At 38.2% G+C, this 22,422-nt stretch overlaps 1 protein-coding gene across 3 annotated transcripts in view; it reads right to left on the bottom strand.

Annotated features, from left to right (window-relative positions):
* Positions 1 to 6,292: 6,292 nt before the first annotated feature.
* AKAP11 (A-kinase anchoring protein 11) overlaps positions 6,293 to 22,422 on the bottom strand; it is a 52,067-nt gene continuing 35,937 nt past the window's right edge. Inside the window, exons 10-13 of one of the 3 annotated variants that reach the window (XM_063425974.1) lie at positions 20,947 to 20,997; positions 14,979 to 15,025; positions 8,236 to 8,396; positions 6,294 to 7,277 (exon numbers count right to left, since the gene is read on the bottom strand). In XM_063425974.1, the coding sequence (XP_063282044.1) occupies positions 7,143 to 7,277; positions 8,236 to 8,396; positions 14,979 to 15,025; positions 20,947 to 20,997 (394 nt within the window). In that variant the 3' untranslated portion in view covers positions 6,294 to 7,142. Of the gene's footprint in view, positions 7,278 to 8,235; positions 8,397 to 14,978; positions 15,026 to 20,946; positions 20,998 to 22,422 lie in introns of all 3 variants that reach the window. The other 2 variants (XM_063425976.1, XM_063425975.1) reach the window with 2 other exon arrangements.

Raw genomic sequence — 22,422 nt, 5'->3', positions numbered from 1 at the left:
GAGTGCCCGATTTGTGGCAATTCTTCCAATAAATATCCGGGTTTAATTTCCACTCTTCTCAATCTATATTATATATGCAACTCAGAAATTCTGCGACCTCATTGTCTTTGTCTGGAAGGTAAATAGCTGATAGATCTTCTAGATTCAACTTAGTCCTGAAAATAATTGGTTTTGTTTCCTGCATTAACCTTTTACGGCTCATCCCATCTTGATGGTTGATGTATGCCATAGCTGTCACATTGTCCACCCAGACTTTGACCCATTATGTTTCTCAATAGATTCTTGAAGTCAAGGCTTTGTACACTGCCTGAAGTTCCAATATGTTTGATTAAAGGTTCCAATTGCAGATATCTCAACATGCAAAAATGGGAGGTGGCTTCACAAGATACTGCCCCCCCCCCCCCCCCACACACACACACATACACATACTTGCACAAACGCTGACAAACAGATACACACATTGTCACATAGATACAGACTGACACACGCTAACAAATGCACTCAGATACACACACACTGATACACTCAGATATACACTGACACTTCACACTTTATAGACACAGACAAACACATTGGCATACTCAGATATACACACTTATACGCAAGCTGGCACATACTCAGATATACACATTGGCAGTCAGATATACACACACACACATATACTCAGGCACACACACATCACACTTTATAGATTTGCAGCCATCCTCCTGTTAGCTTACCTTTGTGTCCAGGAGGGCGGCTTGAAGGTATGGTGCTGGCTAAGGCTGATGGGAGTGAGCATGCAGGAGCATCTCACTCCAGCCTCTCCATGTTGCTGCCTCCTCTGTCCATTCCTCCTGGGCGGTTCTCTGTAAAGCAAGGAAGGAAGTGGCTGTCACTTCCTCCCTGCCAGCTGAAATCACAGGGGCTCAGTCGGCATTAAAGGGCTGGCACCCAACCAGGCCCCGGTTTAATGAGTACTATTAGTACTAACCTCTTTGGACAGTGTTGGCTTCGGTTGGAACCTCCATTTTTGTGAATGCCCTTAACTTATTGTTCTAGTTCAGGTCACCAGAGATCCCTGGTTGGCAAATTATCACTCCATAACCATATTTGGACATCCTGTTTTGGAATCCTTTCAGGTGAATGTAACTATGGGGCTATAGGTCACTTATCCATATTTAGCTATATTGATTATTTTCCCTAACTTTTTACTAAATTCTTTTCTTGTTTCTTTCTCATGGATTAACTTTTTATTGTATTAGGAATTTAATAATTATGCACTGAAATATGTATATTTATGAATTTTGTGTTTAATTGACTGACTGCTTTTATTTAATTGAAAATTTTGCACATAATTTGTTAATTGTGGTAACGGTTGACACCCGTTAAATATGGTACTGTGACACTGAGATGATGGCTTGATTAAGGCCTCTGTGTAGGCCAAAACGTTGCACTATTTGTTCCAATAAAACTGCCTTCCTGCAGCAATCCTGAGAGCATGGACCTCATTTTATTTTATGGTCCTATTCTTCGACATGTTGCCCAGCTTTTATTTTTTTTATTTTTTTTTTTATTTTTTTATTAAGAGGTTTTTTTTTACATCCAGCGTGGTGTCACCTTTAATAATTGTATGCACATATTGCAATATGTTCTTATCGTGGACGATCAGCTTGATCATGTTTGGTACTGTTGACATTATGCTCCTAAGGGTTTTCAATCTATGCCTCAATAAAAAAAAATTAAAAAAAAGATTGACAGAAAACAAAAAATTTTACTTACCGTAAATTTATTTTTCCGGAAGATTAGAGGCAGTGCTTTACATCTGTGATTTCTGATCTGGAGGGAAAAAACAGGTTTAAGAACCTCCCCCAATTAACCTTTGGTCCTATAGATTGCCTCTTACCTAGGACAGCCCCAGGAAATACAAAAGCACAACTTAGTCTATCAGCAAATCGGGGGTGGGGGGGGGGGGGGGGGGAGCACTGCCTCTAATCTTCTGGAAAAAGACATTTACGGTAAGTAAAAATTTTAGTTTTTCCCTTCAGATTAGAGGCAGTGCTTTACATCTGGGATAAATCAAAGCAATCCCCTAAGGGCGGGACTCATTTCACAACTGCATGCAACAACCTGCGCCCCAAGTTGCGTCTTCCGAGGTCAAAGGGCCTAATTGTAAAGTTTAGCAAATGTGTGAAGAAATCCTTATGAGGCTGAAGAAAATTATGAGAAGGTATAGCAGAAGCCCTCTGGGCACAAGATGTGAACATCGCTCAACAAAACCAAACGAATGCAGACCTTTAACCCTCTGGTCGGATCCTGTAGAAAAGGCTGGTCGACTTATGCCTTTAAGGTACCGCAGCAGAGAACTAAACGTCCAGGCAGTGGAATTTGAATTCTAAGGCCCTAGAAAGCTGTTGTGAAAAGTTGGCAAAATAATGACAAAAATAATGACGGAAGATCAGGAAATTTTAAAGGATCCAACTTAAACATCACTTTGTCTTGCCGAAAATTGGAAAAAACTGAAGAGCTAGAAGTTTGACAATCCAAAAGATTCATCCGGTTAAATTCGGATGAACGGTGAAACCACTCCTAGGCCACCAAGGGAGGAATACGATCATTCTTACCTTTTCCATCCTGTCGAATCCTTGGGATTAGGGAACAAGGCAGAAACTATAGGTTAGGCTGGAATTCCACAGAAAGAAAAAAAGGAAACAACGACCTCTGGCCTGTCCAAGCTTGTCCAAAAGAAGAAACACTTCTAGTTTTCTGGTCTGATCTAGAAACCCAAGGTCTATATCTGGATAACCAAATTCTTCCTGTAATTTAACTGAAGATCTGGGAGAAAGGACCAATCTGCTTCGTATTAAATGTTGATGACTCAAGGAGACTGCTAAAATGAGGAATACCAGTTTCATGCATATAATTGCATAGACAGAAGGAAAACTGACCACAGCATATACTGGAACAAAGATTTTACAAACGAGTTGACCTTGTTTGTACATAAATGCTACAGTTGTAGAACTATCTGACCAGATAGGGACATGATAATACCTGGTCTATATCTGAAAGGCAACAAGAGCTAGCCAGACAGCCTTCAGATCTATGTAGCTGGCTAAGCTTCTCAAATGTTCTCAGCCAAATTCCCTGTTTCTTCATATCACCCATATGAGAACCCCAGCTGAGACCTGAAGCAACAGTCAAAAAATTTCTGAACGACCTCATCTGGAAAGAAAAAACACCAGACTGCCGGAAACGGGACGAGGTGTACCAGAAAACAAAAAACTCTGCAGAGCATGCATGACGAGATACATAGGTATGTCCAAGTTGTACGTTTGCTATTACCAGAAGCTGAAAGTGCTTCTTTGAAGAGGTCTCCTCTGGCCTTTGCCCAATTTACCGATGGGATAGAGGCTGCTGCAATAACAACCAAAAAATCACCTGAGGTTCCTAGTAGGTCCCCATACAGGTCCAAACCAGGCCCGTGTCTGGATGGCTTCTGAGATGTGACGAGATCAGACACTTTCAGACTGGTATGGCCGTAGGTTGTAAGTCAAAGCTTAGGAAGCTTTGCTGGATTCTGATTTAAACCTAATTCCATCAATGGTAAGATACGGCTGGTCTCCCATGCAGCAACAAACCAGGAACAAGTCTGCTCAGCTTTAGAAACTAGCCATTAGTAAGTCAACTCAGACTATAGCCGCCCGTGATACAGACTTTGATACCCATAGAAAACATGTTGATCGTCTTGAGAACTAGAACGGAAAAGTAAGAACCGTCTGGCAGCATTCATTTCTGCCTGGTTCAAAAAGGAATGACAGAAGTATTGGAATTTTCTGCAAAATCTTTAATTCTACCAGCAAATGTTTCTGTGCCTCTGCTACTGAAGAACCTGTAAACAGTGAGTGTAGATAAGCTGAAGAGAAACAGTTTCATTAAAGACAGGGAGAGAAAAAAAAATGAATTTCCCTAGCATCTCGTCTATAGAAGTAGAAGAGAGATTTCAGGTGATAAGAAATGAGAGAAAAAAAAAATATTCCTGGGAACATTCCCTGAGAATTAAAACCTTCAATGAGAATGCAAACGGAAAAAACCTAGTAACAAAAAATAAATAAATAAATAAAAATATGTTTACACCCGAACTGTTCCTTGTCAGGCAACAGAAACTGCACACCTCAGGTAAAGGGAATTCTTATCAGAAGATTCATTAGCATCCTTGTTTAGGCAGTAGAAAAAAAGCACCTTAACCTTTAGGGGCCGGTGTTCAAAAAACAATTAGGTGCCCATTAGCCAGCAGTATTGTAGAAAATCAACAAATTCAAGGATGAGAACATTCTGCATAGTGAGAGAATCACAAGCAGCAATTGCCATATAAGCTCTTTCTTAAATGGAAAACGGCAAACAAACCTAGGTAGTAACACAAACCCGGTCATACCATACCTATGGCAGTGCAGGGTACAAAATGAATATGGTGGAAATGTCCCATGATCAATAGGCATGCAGATGTACTAGAACTTGAAGTTAAGCCCAGAAACAAATATTCCATGGAGGCTAGGTCATACAGGTTACCCTCTCTAGTGGCCGAAGAGAGACTAGATAGAGAGCCTGCGTAAGACAATATCCACGATATAGGCTTTCCTTAGCCGTATTTGGGAAGCAGAGGCTTGAGCAGACAGAATGCAAACTCTGCAGGAACCGATTTAGGAAGAATTTCTTTACAGTTAGCAATTCCAAACAACAGTTTAGCACAATCCAGTATTTTTAACTCACAATATAGGACTTGGAAAAAAAAAAAGGACAAAACATAAAATGTGCAAACATGGAGTGAAGCACAGGAAAAGTTCTGCCCCAGCGGAAAACAGACTGCACCTGTAAGAAACTGCAATCAGGTGAAACAAGTTCAAGTGGTGATAATGCTAATTTCCACAGAGTTATAGGGTGTTTTTCTACAGCGTTAGCTAAAATCCTACTGCAAGCTCTAAGAAACATTCACTGCAGCTGGGATCCAGGCATTTAACGAATCCATAGGCTGCCTACAACAGCAATTTAACTGAAAAAAAAAAAAACAGATTTTAAATATCAGCATCCTTAAGGATATCAAACAGCAGATAATCCTCCAATTGTCATCCGGGACTTGCTGCCTGTGAAGGATTGGTAACATATTCCACAGGAACACTCTACTTTTAAACTACCGAATCTGTTGCAGCAATTAGTTATTATTGGAAACCCTCATCACTTATTACTGTGTAGCAGCTTGATTTTCTAAACATAAAGTAATTAGAATTTATACAACTTCTATCTAATACCTTCTTATCTATCCTGCACCCTACTGTGGGAGCACAGACACAGACTCTAAACCAATATAGCCTATATATATATATATATATATATATATATATATATATATATATATATATATATATATATATATATATATATATATATCAGTAGAAGAAACCACTGGGACCGATCTACTAAGAGCTTACACTTTCACTGCACTATATATGTGATAAGCAGCTAATAACTAATAGTTTGTACCATAAAACTTAGTATCATATGTGCTTATTGCTTAACCATCTTAACTGGTTGGAACATGATGCATCGATTAACAAAAATTAACAATTCAGGCTAGACTCCTTTAAGATAAAAGCAAAAAAGACTTACCTTAAATGGTCTCAAAGTGTGTTGAAGGAAAGGTGAGAACACACTTGCAACAGATTCTGAGTGCACTTGGCAAACAGTTAGTTGCTGCTGGGAAAACAGCCTAAGTCCTGGAAACCAACATCTTGAAACACGGAGAGAGAGAGAAAAAATATATAATAAAGATATTGGCGCCTGATTTTGAAATCGCATTGCGCATGTCATGCGTGCCGCGATTCCACGGTGGAAAGCATCGCAACCTGTACATGTGTTCCACCTCCAGGACTTCCCAGCTAGCGCACCATTGTCTGTCCTGCACCTGGCACGGTATAGACGGAAGAAATACAAACAGGGAATATGCAGACATCCGGTGTGCTTATCCCTGGGAGATCTCTGAAAATTTTAAAAGAAGCAGAGCCTCCTGAGCCTCAGCCCTCTCACCATACTCTTGGGGAGCAAACCTGACACCCTCCTCTGCCAAAGGCAGGCAAAGAACTGGGGCGGTCCAAGGTAAGAGGCAATTTATAGGACCAACGGTTAATTGGGGGAGGTTCTTAAAAAGTTTGGGAGTTTGCCTGCCTGTTTTTTCCCTCCAGATCAGAAATCCCAGATGTAAAGCACTGCCTCTAATCTGAAGGGAAAAAAATGCAAATATCCTCTGGTTCTTTTTGTGGTTCAAATAAGAAAGAAAAGCCCTGGAATTGTACACACAAACAAATCAACCCAAACATCTTCTGGACAGAGACTTGAGTCATTATGAGCATTACAATAATTGCTTTATTAATATGTACATTTGTGCAAAAAGTAGACACAAAAAGTGTGGAAACAAACCACGGGCTGCACCTTCCATAATGTACGGACTGTATTGTTTGTAAGGCTTTTCAGTAAGCGGGGCAAATACCAAATGGTCCTTTATATTTCTCAAAATAAACTTTCTATAATAATCGTTCTATGTTAATCTTTTTCCTCTGCAATGATAAAACAACACTGCACAATAGATGAGATCAGATTTCCATTTAAATACCCAGAATTTTCAGTTACTGAATAAATGTATTCACTATCAAAAGTAAGCAAATTAAATTCAGAATGGCAGGATCTGATATATGTACCTTACAAGACAGCAACATTTTTGCGGACTGAAGCAAACAAATATTATGTGACATTTTGTGATCTAAAAAGTGTAAAATAATAATTAATAAAATCAAAACCATCAATTTTATATACTGATAAGTGTCATCAAAAACAGTCACCAGGCTAACACAACAAGTGCTAATAGATCTTTTCACCGATTACCAATGACACAAAGTTACTCACAATGCCTTGGTGCTTACCACAAAGATATGCATTCATGTGAATATGTATATTTGCACACACAAATATTTCACAATGCAAAGCTACAGTATATGAATTGTTCACTTTAAAAACATTGCCAGTTAAAAGAACCATTAGCATAGATAAATTTAACTTCACAGCTGCGCCCTTTTTTTTTTTTTTCCAGAAATCTATACCTATAAAGTGCCTTTTTATTATAAATATTCTAACAGCCATCCAAAGAAAGGTTTTTGAAGATTTGAGGGATTCTCCGTGAATTCACAGTACTGAAGGACAGCTTGTAAGAGATCACCAACCTTCCACCCCTTTTCTCTAAGTCTTCTGGACAGCTGGAAGGAAACAGATAAAAAGCAATTACAAAACACGACCACAAAGATGGCTTACAAAATTAAAGGGACGCCGACAGCAGAAAATATCTATGCACCTTTATATATCACTTAATATGCTGCATATATTTTCTGCTAAACCTTTTAAAATAAACAATTTCATGCATTACTCTAAACACTTTAAAGAACAGTCTAACTTAAAAAGCAAAAAATACACACACACACACACACAGTTTTTTGTTTAATTTGAGTGTTCGTTTAAATAAACTTGTAAGACAGTATTCATCGGACCAAAACCCAATTCATTAAGTGGTTATGAATCTGACAACATTCCTTTAAAGCTTACTATAGCTAATTCAGGTGAAATGAATATTAATCTGCTGAAATACTGGTTTTCACAGATTTTTTTCGGTAAAACATTTTAGTGACAGGGCCACTTTAAAGGTTGGACTCCGGTCTTGTTGTTGAAATGTTGAGTCTAGGTGTGTTTTCCAATATTTTTTTCTGCTTGACAAAATAAATATTTTGAGACAGGATTCCTTACAAATTAGTGGTTTGTGGGTTTTTTAAACAGCAATGGAAACAGGAAATTTATATAAATAGGATAATAATTTTACCACTCCACCTTAACACTAGATATAGAAGCAGATGCCTAGCTTCATTAATGACAACTCTTTTTCCTATTGTTGAATACAAGTTGGTTTTCTGGTCTACGTTACACTTCAACCAAACAAAATAGGCTGTCTCGTATTCAGGAATTTTGTATTTATAATATATTTAATTTTCCATAATGAAAAAAAAAATAAAAAAAAGTGGTTTGTTAAAAATCACATAATCCTGCCATAACCCTGTGGCTGCCTTCGTGGTCTAGAAGAGAAATAAATTAACTTGTGATCCAAAGTTAACAAAGTTAAGGGGTACACAGTTCAACACATGCTGCAATAGTCTTTGTCACACTTACAGACAATAGCTCTTTTTTTGAGGTCTCAGGAAAGTACACCTCTGAAATGTCAAACTCCGAAGCAACGATCCACTGTAACACTGTTCTTAGCTGTGACTCCACTGTGCACAGTCCAACATCTATATTCCTGATCAGTAAGAGCTTGCAATGCTGTCCACTGACTGGAAAGAAAAAAATATATATATATATAAATGTAGGATCAACAACATGGTGAATAAAAAAAAAAAACTCATTATACCAAATTAAAATCCTTCTTTTAATTTATTTGGATTTAGACTTTATTGTGTTATTTTGTACAGGTTAAACGTAAAAGGATATCTTGGGATTTCATTTTTGCCATTCTTAAACTTCAAGTGCTTTGCTCCTCGGCATTGCATCTCAGTAAAGTAAAAAAAAAGGCACACATTGATGAATTACACAATTGTAAGTCCTAAAAGTGATGCCACTTTTTGTTATATTTATACAAGGGTAAGCACCAAGGCTCATTCTGTTTCTATATGTTTGTTCACAGAGAGTGCTGGACATTGATGCAGATTGTGTGTGTGTATGTGTGTGTGTATGTATGTATGATATATATATATATATATATATATTATAATCGCCATTTATATAGCGCCAACAGATTCAGTAGCGCTTTACATTATTATGAGAGGGGGGAATTTAACTATAAATAAATTTACAAGAACAATGGGTTTAAGAAGACCCTGCTCAAACGCGCTTACAGTCTATAGGAGGTGGGGTATAAAACACAATAGGACTATATATATATATATGGCAGTGACAATTCAGTTGAGGTGTGCCTGAACAGATGTACGGGTAGACCTGTAAATAAAAGAAGGCCCACCAAGGTGATGAGTGAATAAATATATAATTTTATAGTTAAATAAATTAAATAAGTGGCAAAGTGGGTGGGATGACCTGAGACGGAACAGCCCAGGTAAGAAGGGGGGGGAGGGGGGAGGGGGGAAAAAGGGTTTATATAGGTCAAACTACTCCCACAAGTACAGGCCTTAAAACTTGTGGTCGGAAACATAATAGCCGTATGTATAAACTGGTGGTGACAATTCGGTTGTGGTGTGCCGTAACGGACGTACAGGTAGACCTGTAAATAAAAGAGGCCAAACGGTTGCAAAGAAAACACTTTATTACAATGAAATTATAATGCCAAACTTTAAAATGCTTTCCTAAGCTCTTTTTCTGGATGGGGAATAAATGGTTATAGACTGAGGGTTTCCATCTTCCACGTCTCTTGATAATATGAACTGGGGTGTCAATACTGGAGGCTGCTAATGCAGCTCCTATTCAAAAGAAATGTCCAGATGCGGGATTGCGACCCAGTCTTAGGAGTAGTGTTCCAATGTAAAACATGAATTTACATGTAGTGAGAGGATAACCCTGAAGTGAGAGGAATGGGGAATTAGGTGGATTGTTGTTAATGAAAATAAAGTAGGAGTCTAGTACTTAGACTGGCACCAGTTGTCTGTGGGAAAATGGGAATTGCAGATGGCAAGCTGCATTGGTTGGTTTTGGAAGTTGCGAGGGTAAGCATGTAGTGGGTGTTAGCCATTGTAATATCAGATATCTGTAGGCGGAGGTTGGCCTCTGGCAGGTCACTGGGAATTCTCTAGGCCTTAAGAATCCATAGGAAGCTATGTAAATAGCTGCTTTAATAACCATGTTCGTGTGACAAAAGGGTTAGTGTCCAGTAGTTCAGGTAGAGCTCTGAATTTGGGACCATCAATAGGCAGTCTATGTGAAGTAGGGGAACGATAAGATTTATGAATGCCTTTAGGGATGTTTTAACAGGATAATAAGTGAGAAAGGGTGTATGATTAGGAAAGGAGGCGAGTACGTGGTGTTTGATACAGAACGGCCCAGGTAAGAGTGGGGATTGGGTACATTACATAGGTCAAACTCCTCCCACAAATACAGGCCTGTGCCCTTAAAACATTATATATACACACACACACACACACACACACATATATATATATATAAAGAATCCAAATAAGATAGCACTCCCAGGACTTGTAAATACAGATAAAACTTAGCTTTTAATTCTCTTGAAAAAAAATCGACGTTTCAGTCTGCTAACCACAGACTTTCATCAGGACTAGTGTACAAACCATAAAAACACCTATATATACAAATATACAAATTGGCAATCAACTTACCCACCACCAAGATAATTGCATCTCCCTGTCAGCTCGGTCTGGGTTTCCCGCGGGTTCTGCCGACGTCAGTGCGTGCGTCAGAAAAAATGACGTCATAACGTGGCGCCGGCGTCATTACCGCAACACGTGACCACTCGACCGGAAGCATCATGGGGAGGCTTTTTTACGCTCAGTACACAAGGAGTCTACTGACCATTTGAAACAAAACCATTCTCATCACTCTAACTGTACGAAGAACGAACGAGCAATCATCAAATCTTTGGCTACCGATAAAGACATCATAATTAGATCAGCCGATAAAGGAGGAGGTATTGTCATCCAGAATTATTCTGACTACCGCTCTGAACTCCTATCGCAATTGTCGGACCACAATACCTACGTAAAACTATCAAAGGACCCTACAGATCAAGTAATCAATCTGATCGAAGAATGCTTATCAAGAGGGCTACGCTCTAACTACATATCCATGGAACTGTACCAATATCTTCAAATCTCTACACCCAGAACCCCCGTGATTTATTCACTTCCAAAGGTTCATAAGAACATGGACAAACCTCCAGGGCGCCCCATTGTTTCGGCAATTGGGGGTGTCCTGGAACCGTTAGCCAAATGGCTGGATTTTTTATTCAAAAGTCCAATTGAACACCTTCCCACCTGCATAAAGGACACTCCAAGCTTTGTAAAAATACTTTCTGAGACAACATTACCCTCGGGACCAGTGGTCCTATTGACGTGTGATGTGGCAAGCCTGTACACCGTGATACCCCATCAGGACGGAATAGACGCAATGAGAGCGATACTATCACAATCGAGGCATTATACAGGACCACCTATAGAATTCACATTAGAGCTTTTGGAGATAGTCCTTTCCCAGAACTATTTCAGATTTGAGATGGAATGGTACAGACAAATTGCTGGGACATCCATGGGGGCAGCCATGGCGCCCATGTATGCCAATGGCTATATGTTTGGCTTTGAAACCAGATACATCCTAGAACCCTATAAAGACAGCATTCTATAGTATGTAAGATACATCGACGATATCTTTATGTTGGTCACTGGGTCTCTATCTGAAGCAGAGGAGATGGTCCGATCCATCAATTCAAGCACTGATAACATCAAATTGACGGCGGTGATAAATGAAACATCTGTGGACTTTCTGGACATCAGAGTACTGCGTGAGGGGATGTGCTTGGCCTATACTTTGTATTCAAAGCCAACGGACCGTAATACAATACTCCAGGCTAACAGCTTTCACCCTGGTCCTTTAAAAAATTCATTGCCCTACTCGCAATTCCTACGGGTCCTGAGGAATAACTCTGACCCACAAAGAGCCCAAGAACAATTGGATATAATGTGGGAGAAATTTCGACAACGAGGATACACACGCCAAGTCTTACAGAAAGCACTTGATCGAGGATTGGCCACAATTGATACTCCTGCTCCAAAGACACAGAGTGATAGACTGATTTTTCCAACCACATTTACTACTTCATCCCTTAAGTTTAGACAGATTGTTGAGGAAAACTGGAGAATACTGAAGAATGATGTGACACTACCTCCAATTTTTCAGAATCCTCCCATGTTCTGCTACAAGAGGAACAAAAATTTGAGAGATTTGCTAGTTAACACCGATCCATCACACTGCTACACCAAGGGAAGTACTCCACAGAACTTGGGATGCTATCGTTGTCTAGGATGTGTAACGTGTGGACATATGATTCCTGGCAAGACGTTTACACATCCTTATACAGGAACTAGTTATCGTATCCAACACCGATTAACGTGTACCAGTGACTTCGTGATTTACAAGCTAACGTGCCCTTGTGGCTTAACGTATATTGGAAAAACGGATTTACCATTGAGGGAACGTATCCGGAACCATAGGTCCAGCATTAGAACAGCATACAGGGACCACAAGTCGGAGTTACCAGTAGCTAAGCACTTCCTGGAACTGGGTCATACTATGCCATCTATGAAATTAATGGCTATTGACCACGTCCCTATGCCTAGGAGAGGTGGTGACCGAAAAAAGATGCTCCTTCAACGAGAACTATTCTGGATAAGGACATTACAAACAGTTCATCCGCATGGACTAAATGAAAAATATTCATTATCTGCTTTTTTGTAATCTTTGAAATATATATAACCTGATGAATACTGACATAGGAGATGGGGGCTCACCCTTGGGGTTAGGCCACCTCTCTTTATATTCAGTTTTGAGGATGGTTATTCTCTTTTCGCTCTGCCTCGGTGGTTAAAAAATACAGATTCAGTGATGGCATGGGTATCCACTTTTTGGTGGAATTACCACATGTATTATCCTTTGTTATTGTCTTTTATTATGAGTACATTATCACCTTAAATCTATTGATTAGATATACTTTGGTGCCTGGATGTAATATGTTTTGGGCTTATTTTGCCTACCTGCTGAGATAGGTATTTCTTTTTAAACGATAAAAGTAGTCTCTATTTTCCTTGTTAGGTCTAGCTTGCTTGTTAGTGGATAGGGTAGTTACATGCCCAAGTGAGGGGTGGCTGTAAATCTTGCCCCTTTTTTGCACACATATATATTCATATATTTGCTCCTTCATATATACCATTGCCTGGGACATATTTAATTCCTGTATTACTCTATTTTTTGCATTTTTTAGTAATGAGTGAACTTTTCGTATACTTTGGCACTTGTGTGCTGGCCCTTAAACGACATATTTAGGATGAGCGGGTTTTGGTAATAACGCAATCACTAAGTCCAAATCTCTAATTTCCTTGATTTATAAGGATAGATATTACAGTATGGGTCTATATGTAATGGTATTTATTTAATTTGATTTCTACTGCTTTCTCAGCCTTTTGTGTTTTTGTTTTTAGTTGTTGCCATGGATTCTGCTACCACGGCAACAGCCTCCCAATGATGCTTCCGGTCGAGTGGTCACGTGTTGCGGTAATGACGCCGGCGCCACGTTAGGACGTCATTTTTTCTGACGCACGCACTGACGTCGGCAGAACCCGCGGGAAACCCAGACCGAGCTGACAGGGAGATGCAATTATCTTGGTGGTGGGTAAGTTGATTGCCAATTTGTATATTTGTATATATATAGGTGTTTTTATGGTTTGTACACTAGTCCTGATGAAAGTCTGTGGTTAGCAGACTGAAACGTCGATTTTTTTTCAAGAGAATTAAAAGCTAAGTTTTATCTGTATTTACAAGTCCTGGGAGTGCTATCTTATTTGGATTCTTTGTATTTTGCTGGACAAGCACCGGGCATTCATACCTTGGGAGTGGAGTGCAAGATTATTTTTCTTATATATATATATATATATATATATATATATATATATATATATATATATATATATATATATATGATGATACAATGTATGTAAATAGTTGTAAATATGTAATTTATCGTTTATAGACACTTTTTCTCAACATTACCACTCACTTAACTATTCACTCCTGTGAGGGTTGGTAATTGCCTCACCCATGATATTCTTTTCACATGATACACGTCACTTAAAACTTAATTGAACCTCAGTTTTGTTTTTCACCCTCCAATCATGTTTCAGTAGTGTGTATTTAATGAAATGACCCACACCATCAAACTGTCTTGAAAAAAGTCCGGCAAGGACTGAAACGTCGACACTTCTTTGTATTACTTGATGCTTGAATAAACAGCACGATTAGAAATATTATTGAGTCCTGTGAGTGCACTTCAACAAGAACCTATATATACTTATGGTCGGAGTTTGCACCGAGGCATTAACAAGACCGGGAGCAGTGAATGCGGGACACGTGGAAAGTTATATATATATATATATATATATATATATATATACACACATATATACACATATATACACATATATACACACACACATATATTATATATTTTGTGAGATACTGTGGATATAATATATATATATATTTTTTTTATTTTTTTATTTTTTTTTACTGAATTCACAATACGCTAAGCCCACTTACTGCAAGTCAGCATTTAACTGCATGATTTCTTGCATGTATACTTAAAACCAAGTCTGAGCAAATGAAGTTATAATGTAGCAGCTAATTCTGTATTGTGTTTCTACAATCTGGAGAGCTGTAGACCTTGCCAATTTAATTGCGATCAATGCTGTAATTGTACAGAAGACACCATGTTAAGTGGGATCGCCAAGTTAATCTGTGCCTGTCATATTGAGACCAACAGAGCATCTATTTAATATTATCTGTCACAGAAAGAAGAAAGGCATTCTCTCCAGTACTCTATATGAAGCTAGTGTTTCAACCAACTGGTGGTTCTAGTATTTAAGAACATGCAATAGCCCAGATTTTATTAAATTTCTTATCTGAAAAGAATTTGTTAATTACCAAATTCAACACTGTTGGCTGTCCACAATTTCAAGTTTGAGAAACACACTGCAAAACAACAAAACCAAGAATTGTTCTAAATATACGCACATTTTCAACTGTTTCCTAAAAAACACACACCATAATCCACTATATAGTAAATCATTTTATACTAATATTTAAAAAATTGCTGGACTTCAAAATAAATTAAATAAAATTACCTTCTCCAGTAACTTTGGGTTCTTCATCTCTTTCTTCTGGTCCATCACTATGTCCCAAGAAAAACAAGAATTGCGTTCAGCAACAGTCACCCAAATCAAAATAATAAGAAAGCAGTATAACAAAAATGTCAAATGAAAGTATAAAGCCAATGACTTGTGACCATGCACATTTTCACTGTAGAGTACAACGAATTAAGGAGCCTCTTTCCCAATTTAGCACATCGAGCAAGAGACATTGGGATATAATGAGTTCTAGAACAAGCCATGCCAATCATGAGAAACGAGGAATACTAATGAATAAGATAAACTAAAATTGACTACAAGACCTACAAAATAATTTTCCAATCACTGATCTTCGAAATTTCTGACATTTTTTTTGTATTTTAAAACTCCAGAAACACAAAACAAAAAGGTAAAGATACCAATGAGCTTTTGAATGTACACTCAACTTAAAATGAACTTTCAAATTAAAAAACTAAAACACGAAAACTGTCCACACAAGAAAATAAAGAACCCAGAATATGTGATTCTGTGAATATTGCAAATATACTGCTCTGCAGGTATTAATGGGATATGTACTTGATGAAAAATAAAAAGAAGAATTAAACTACTCTAAGTTAATTGCAGCAACTAAGCAAAATCAGCTATGGGAGAACTTCACTCCAGCAACATAACCATTTCACCTCAATGCGGAAGTTATGGCTCCTGAAGTCACCTTCTTACTTTCACGCATTAACAGATGTTAAATGATCGCACTGGTCTGCTGCCTATCCTCCTGTGCTCAGGAACCCCAGTACACAGAGCACTGTTTAAGGTGACTCCCTGGGTGTAACCCTTTTAACACCTTAAGGACCAAACTTCTTGAATAAAAGGGAATCATGACATGTCACACATGTCATGTGTCCTTCAGGGGTTAAACCAGGGGTCTGACCTAAACTCTCTCCTGAAATAGATGACAATAGTTTATGGAATGCACAAAGATGCCTCTAGATTAGACATATTAGGTTTTCACAATCCCACTTTGCTGGTGGAATACAGGTCAGCTGTTTTTAATTGGTTTTAATTTTAATTGGTTTTAGTATGATTACAAATTTCAACTGGCTTTTAATACGATTTGTATTTAATTTTAAATGTTTTATTGGTTTTTAACACGATTAGTAGCTGCAAAGTTTATTTATTTATTTATTTTTGTCATATAGATTACTGGTTAGTAGAAGTATGGTTATTTCAGTTACTCCTGTTACTTAGTATGGGGTTTCCAAATTACAAATGGGTCACATTTAGGAGGTTAACATCTAGGAAAGTTATATACACCATGTGTTAGTATTCTCGAAAAGTGTGCTATTGATGGCGGTACGGACTATAGAGTGTCTGCTTGCATGCTACAGTCCAGTGCATCTCCACAAGCTTAACAAGTCCATTAAGTCAGAGAATGGAAGATATCCTTGGTTCTGCAAACTTCTCTACCTGTCTGACTCAGCATATATACCATTCAAGCCTGGCTGGAAATCCATTTTGCCACTTGTTCTGAATACTATATCAGACTACTCCACTGACACGTGTGTGTCCTTCAACACAATAACATTACCTTCTCCAGAGGTACCGTCAAATATATCCTTTATTATCTCCCAAAGTCTAGGGGACTGTCAAGATTTTTGGGGGCACCAAGGACCTGTAAATCCTTGAAGGTCTAATTAGCCACTTCAGATGCACTGCAGGTGTTACTGGTCCTTAACTGCCATAAAACAGGGGTTCCCAACCCAGTCCTCAAGTACCCCCTACCAGTCCAGGACTTGGGGATTACCCTGTTGTGTCTAAGGTGGTTTTAGGAAAAAAATTAAATAAATTCTTTAGACACAACAGGGTAATCCCTAAATCCTGGACTGGTAGGGCATACTTGAGGACTGTGTTGGGAACCCCTGCCCTAGAAGGAAGGCATCATGATATAGCTAAAATGGTGGTTTGCAGTTTTCGGTTTACCCTAACTGTAAAAACTGACTTTTGGTCCCACTGTTCCCAGTATTTGTAAGATGCGCCCAGAGACTTAAATTGCTATGTAAAGGTCTGAGCTATTGTTGGGTTAAAGAAAGATGGTAAAGAAAAGTACATTTTGTAATATGCTATTCAAAATGTATTCTGAAAGGTTGGTTAAGTGTTAAAGGGACACTATAGTCACCTGAACAACTTTAGCTTAATGAAGCAGTTTTGGTGTAAAGAACATGCCCCTGCAGCCTCACTGCTCAATCCTCTGCCATTTAGGAGTTAAATCCCTTTGTTTATGAACCCTAGTCACACCTCCCTGCATGTGACTTGCACAGCCTTCCATAAACACTTCCTGTAAAGAGAGCCCTATTAAGGCTTTCTTTATTGCAAGTTCTGTTTAAGATTTTCTTATCCACTGCTATGTTAATAGCTTGCTAGACCCTGCAAGAGCCTCCGGTATGTGATTAAAGTTCAATTTAGAGATTGAGATACAATTATTTAAGGTAAATTACATCTGTTTCTTTCATGCAGGCTCTGTCAATCATAGCCAGGGGAGGTGTGGCTAGGGCTGCATAAACAGAAACAAAGTGATTTAACTCCTAAATGATAGTAAATTGAGCAGTGAAATTGCTGGGGAATGATCTATACACTAAAACTGCTTTATTTAGTTAAAGTAATTTAGGTGACTATAGTGTTCCTTTAAATGGAATGATGAACACAGGCAGTGTATAATAAGTCTAGCATTGACTTGTAAACACGGTTGCATATTTGTAGTTATTCATTCACAGTAGGCTCCATTACATTGTCCAGTATATATTGATACTCATATTCTGGGCACAGTAGTTGGGAGACTAAAATGTGAATGTTTTACACTTTTTATGATTAGAAGCTAAGATCTTTGCATTAAGGGAGAATATATTCTAATTATTTGAAAAAATTTTGGCTATGGTATTTTATTATGGATTACTTGTATCTGCACTTTCGTGCTCTCCTTGGTCGTTGCATGCTATTCCTTTGCGTCTTGTGTACCACATAATATGCATCACCACATATATTATGAAACCTTTTATTTCTTGACCTGTCTAGCAACTCTTTGGCTCACAAAGGGTTAAGAATTAGAATTTGCATAGTGACATTTTCAGGTGCTTTTCTGGACTAAACGTATTGCTCTGAGTGCATGAACCCCTTAATGTTGATACTGGGTGTTCAACCATTGTATGTGTTGGTTACCAGTTTATACTGCAACACAATTTCCATTTGTTTAGATTCTCTTCTGGTAGTTTTTTTTTAGCTGCAGGGAGGTGGCACAATCATATGTGCTTCTTGGATATGTTGAATCTGTGAAACACATTCAATAACTGGATATCCATGACTTGGCTTGGGGTCCTTTCACCTTCACGATGGACGATGTACCAGGACTGTCATGATTTGTCTATGTTCTTGTCAGGGCTAAATATTTACTCGCTAGTGGCAATTGGGAATTTTGAGCCTTGTGTTAAGATATTTATTTTAACTGCATCTTTTCTAGTAACGCCTTCATGTGGGTATCCATACTCCTGTGTGATTTGTCACCAACTATAATCTGTAGCAGTTCGCGCAGGCATACATTTATTTAAGATTTCTCAAGGCCTCTGTGTGCACAACTTTGTGAGTTCTGTTCAGTATTGTCTTTCACTATGGAATGTTATGATTTAGGTTTCATTCCTACTGCCTACAACTCTGTAGATGAGTCAAAAATGTAATTAATGGACCCTCAAACTGGTTCTTCCATCTCTGGTAAGTTCTATATAATTTTCTGATATTAGGCTCATCATAAGTCTGCACAGGATCTGCTATTATATAAAGTAAAGTGATATTTTACCAGTATTGACTGTTAGTGATTGTAATAAATGAGATTTATAATGTCTCACACCTTTACATTTTACCATTGTTTTTATTTATCTTCTCATTGTTTTAAACGGTCACTATCTATATTATCTTGTACCTATTACAATACTATATTACTGTATAATTCTGTTTCCTGTAGCAACCAATTGTATCTCAATCCCAGAGGGAAAGTTTTACTTTGAGCAGTCATACTTTTTTAGGGAAGTTCAGTTCCAGTTGCATTGAGATTTAACAGTTTCATTGCCCGCTATAGGTGATCTCATATTACATAGCTGAAGAGAGACTTGCGTCCATCAAGTTCAGCCTTCCTCACATATGTTTTTGCTGTTGATCCAAAAGAAGGCAAAAAACCCAATCTGAAGCGCTTCCAATTTTGCAACAAACTAGGAAAAAAATCCTTCTTGACCCCAAAATAGCAGTCAGAGGTCTCCTTGGATCAAGCAGCTATTACCACACTAATTAGAAACTTTATCCCTGTGTGGTATGTTTTTGCAAGTATTTATCCAATTGCGGTTTAAACATCTGTATAGACTCTTGACAAAACCACCTCTTCAGGCAAAGAATTCCATATCCTTGTTGCTCTTACTGTAAAAAAAAAAAAAAAAAACCTTTTCTTTGCCTTAGATTAAATCTCCTTTCTTCAAGCCTAGATGTGTGACCTTGTGTCCTATGTATAGCCCTGTTTATGAATAGATTTCCAGATAAAGGTTTGTACTGGCCCAGAATATATTTGTATAATGTTATCTCTCCTCTCAGGCGCCGTTTTTCCAAACTAAAGAGATTTAGTTTCACCTGATTTCTTCACTCTCAGTTGGTCCCTGCTCTATTACCATTTTACATGTGTTACCGCTTTTGAACTTATCACACAGGTTGCATTTTCTTTGGTTTAGGTGATTAATTCTCATACTGTCCTTGCTTAAATATTTTGAGACAAAAAATATGTAATATGTTAACTACAAAAACTTATAACTTCATGTTATAAGATTAGTATTTTATTTTCTAATCCTTCTCCCATTACCTCTATTGAACACCATCTGCAGTTGTCTGTGACTGGGTGGAGGATGTCCTTGTATAAACTTGACATTTTGCTTACAGAGTGATATGGCGAGATTTATTCTTAACCTGGTTATCATGGTCTGCATCTCCTGCTCTCTCTCTTTTTTTTTTTTAAATTAATGTTCAGGTCTGTCTAATTGATAGCTATTGTTCTAGCTGTAACATATTTTGTTTACTATTCACCTATTGCACGATTTATATACTCTGTTAGAAGATCCTTACTGTCCATATAGGAAATTTTCCATAAATTCTACAACACAGAGGTTGTCTTTCCTTTTCTGATTTTGCATAAATTTGTGGTTTCTTGTTTTATATTCCTCCCATCAGATGTTTAGGGTGAGTATTACCCGATTGTGATGCTGCCAGGGTTGATTAGCCAGGGATAAGGAAAATTTAACCATATTTACCACAATTTTCTTTGCCTGGACATATCCATGCATCCATCCCTTATATATTTTAGGAGAGTGGAACATAGACTGGAGATCCCATCTGGTAGGAATGGTATTTATAGTTTATATTGCCCGCCCTAAACAGCCAAGTGGGCAGAACCAACCCTAATGTGATACTACCATTAATATAGCCAGGAAAAGAAAATTACAGTATGGCTACATTTTCCTTATTTTAATAGTATTTTGCACTGCATTTCAATAACTTTGGGATTACAAAATAGGAGGTTATTTCCCCGCAAATTTTCCTCTTTAAACAGCTAGTAGAGAAACATGCTGCAAAAATCGATAAAAAAAAAAAAAATAGTTTAGTGTCTACGCAAAAACAAGAAAACACTATACATAAAATAAGTGATGTCTGTCCAGCTTTCTTTTTGCAAAATTCCCATTTGAGATTTTGTTTCTGCTACCTAACACGTAATCACTAGATTTGTTAGTGATTTACATAGAATAATGGACAGATGGACATTTGTCAGGTCTAACAACCTGTAACCATGTCTTTGTATGACTAAATCTCTTAAAAAATGACCTTGGTCCTTTGGTTAAATAAGTTCTACCTATCAGCCACACAGCACATCTAGCAGGGCTGGATTTACCTGTCAGGTGCCTGTAGGCACAGAATGTTCTGATACGTTCCATTCCTCTCCCTACAATATATTTGTTAAAAAAAAATTAAAAATAAAGGTTTTCACTGCACAGCTTGAATGTGAAGCAAATCGGTTCTAGCATGCATATATGAATTATATGAATGAAATTATGAGAATGCATGCATGTAATTGCCATGTATGTGGTATAATGTGACTGCATGGATGGATCTAGTGAGAATGCATACAGGCAGTGTGTCAGGCAGGGCATGTTTGTTGTGTTAGGCTGCATCAATGTAAGAGTGATTAAACGAGTGCAATGGGAGAAATCTATCAAAGGGTTCTGTTATAAAAAGTGCTGCAAAAATGTAAAAAGGAAGATGTCACAAATGGAATGTCCCCTGGTTTCCATCGCTGTCCCACTTTTAGTACTTTACACCATGTTTTAGAACAGAACACAAATCTTCCCCAGTGTGCCAGGTAATTTATATAGTGTGAGAAAGCATGCAATGTGTCAATGCAAGAGCTTACTGTGGTAATCATTTAGTAAGTTATACCTTTCTTTGATCATTGGTCCTTGTAATCCCAGTGACTCATAAAACGAAGTTCCCCATTCGACACCACCCCTGCCCCCTCAAGCATTCCATCTCCAACATTATTTCTCCCTAATCCCAAATCACCCTCTTTAATCAACTCACTTAATAATTTTCTCCAACATTATGTCCCCTTCTTTATCTTGAGATCCATACTTAGCTTCCCTTCCTACAAACGTTACCCCCGAACGCTCCACCATCATTCACCTGCCCTGGCATCTAACAAGCCCACCTTCCAACTTAGCCTATGACATTCAGTTTCCCAAGGTGCTCAGTTTACTCCTCACACTCTCTTTCTCACTCTGCTGACAAGATCCATGTGGAGAGGGTGACAGGAAGTTTCCTCTGTAGACATTTTAGGAGGAAGTGATAAGGAACTGATCAGAAGATAGGGGGATTCAGGGCCTGCAACAGTAAATATCTGCAGCATTGAATCACTTCACTCTCAGGGGAAGGGCAGCAGAGCAGTGTTACCCTCTGCTATTAAAGAGGTTACATTTTCTAACTAGTGAGTTTAGTCCCAGAGCTTACCCAAGCTGTAAAATAAAGGGTTACCTTACCTGTATACTAGTGGAGAGATGGTTCCACATTGCAGCTCTGTCCTGCCTGCCAGGATATCATCAGAACTTATGATCTTCTGGCCAATCCAATGCTTCTCATACAGAAGCATTGGAAGACAGGGTATATACACAGCGAAAAGAGAAACAATGCCTTCTGCCTCTTGCCCCAACGCAAAGGAAGATCATCCTCCTGGCTGTCTGATGGACAGCAGGTAAGGGACAACTTAGTGTTTTTATCAAAGTGCTGATTTGTCTTAAAATCTGCATTTAAAAAAAAAAAATTTTTTTTAACAAGGTGAAAGTGGGCACACTCTCTTATGTGTTTGCACTCTTGC

Source organism: Pelobates fuscus, chromosome 1 (genome assembly GCF_036172605.1).
Source record: "Pelobates fuscus isolate aPelFus1 chromosome 1, aPelFus1.pri, whole genome shotgun sequence".
Taxonomy (NCBI): domain Eukaryota; kingdom Metazoa; phylum Chordata; class Amphibia; order Anura; family Pelobatidae; genus Pelobates; species Pelobates fuscus.
The sequence above is the reverse complement of the archived record's forward strand: the minus strand, read 5'-3'. Positions and strand labels throughout refer to the sequence as shown.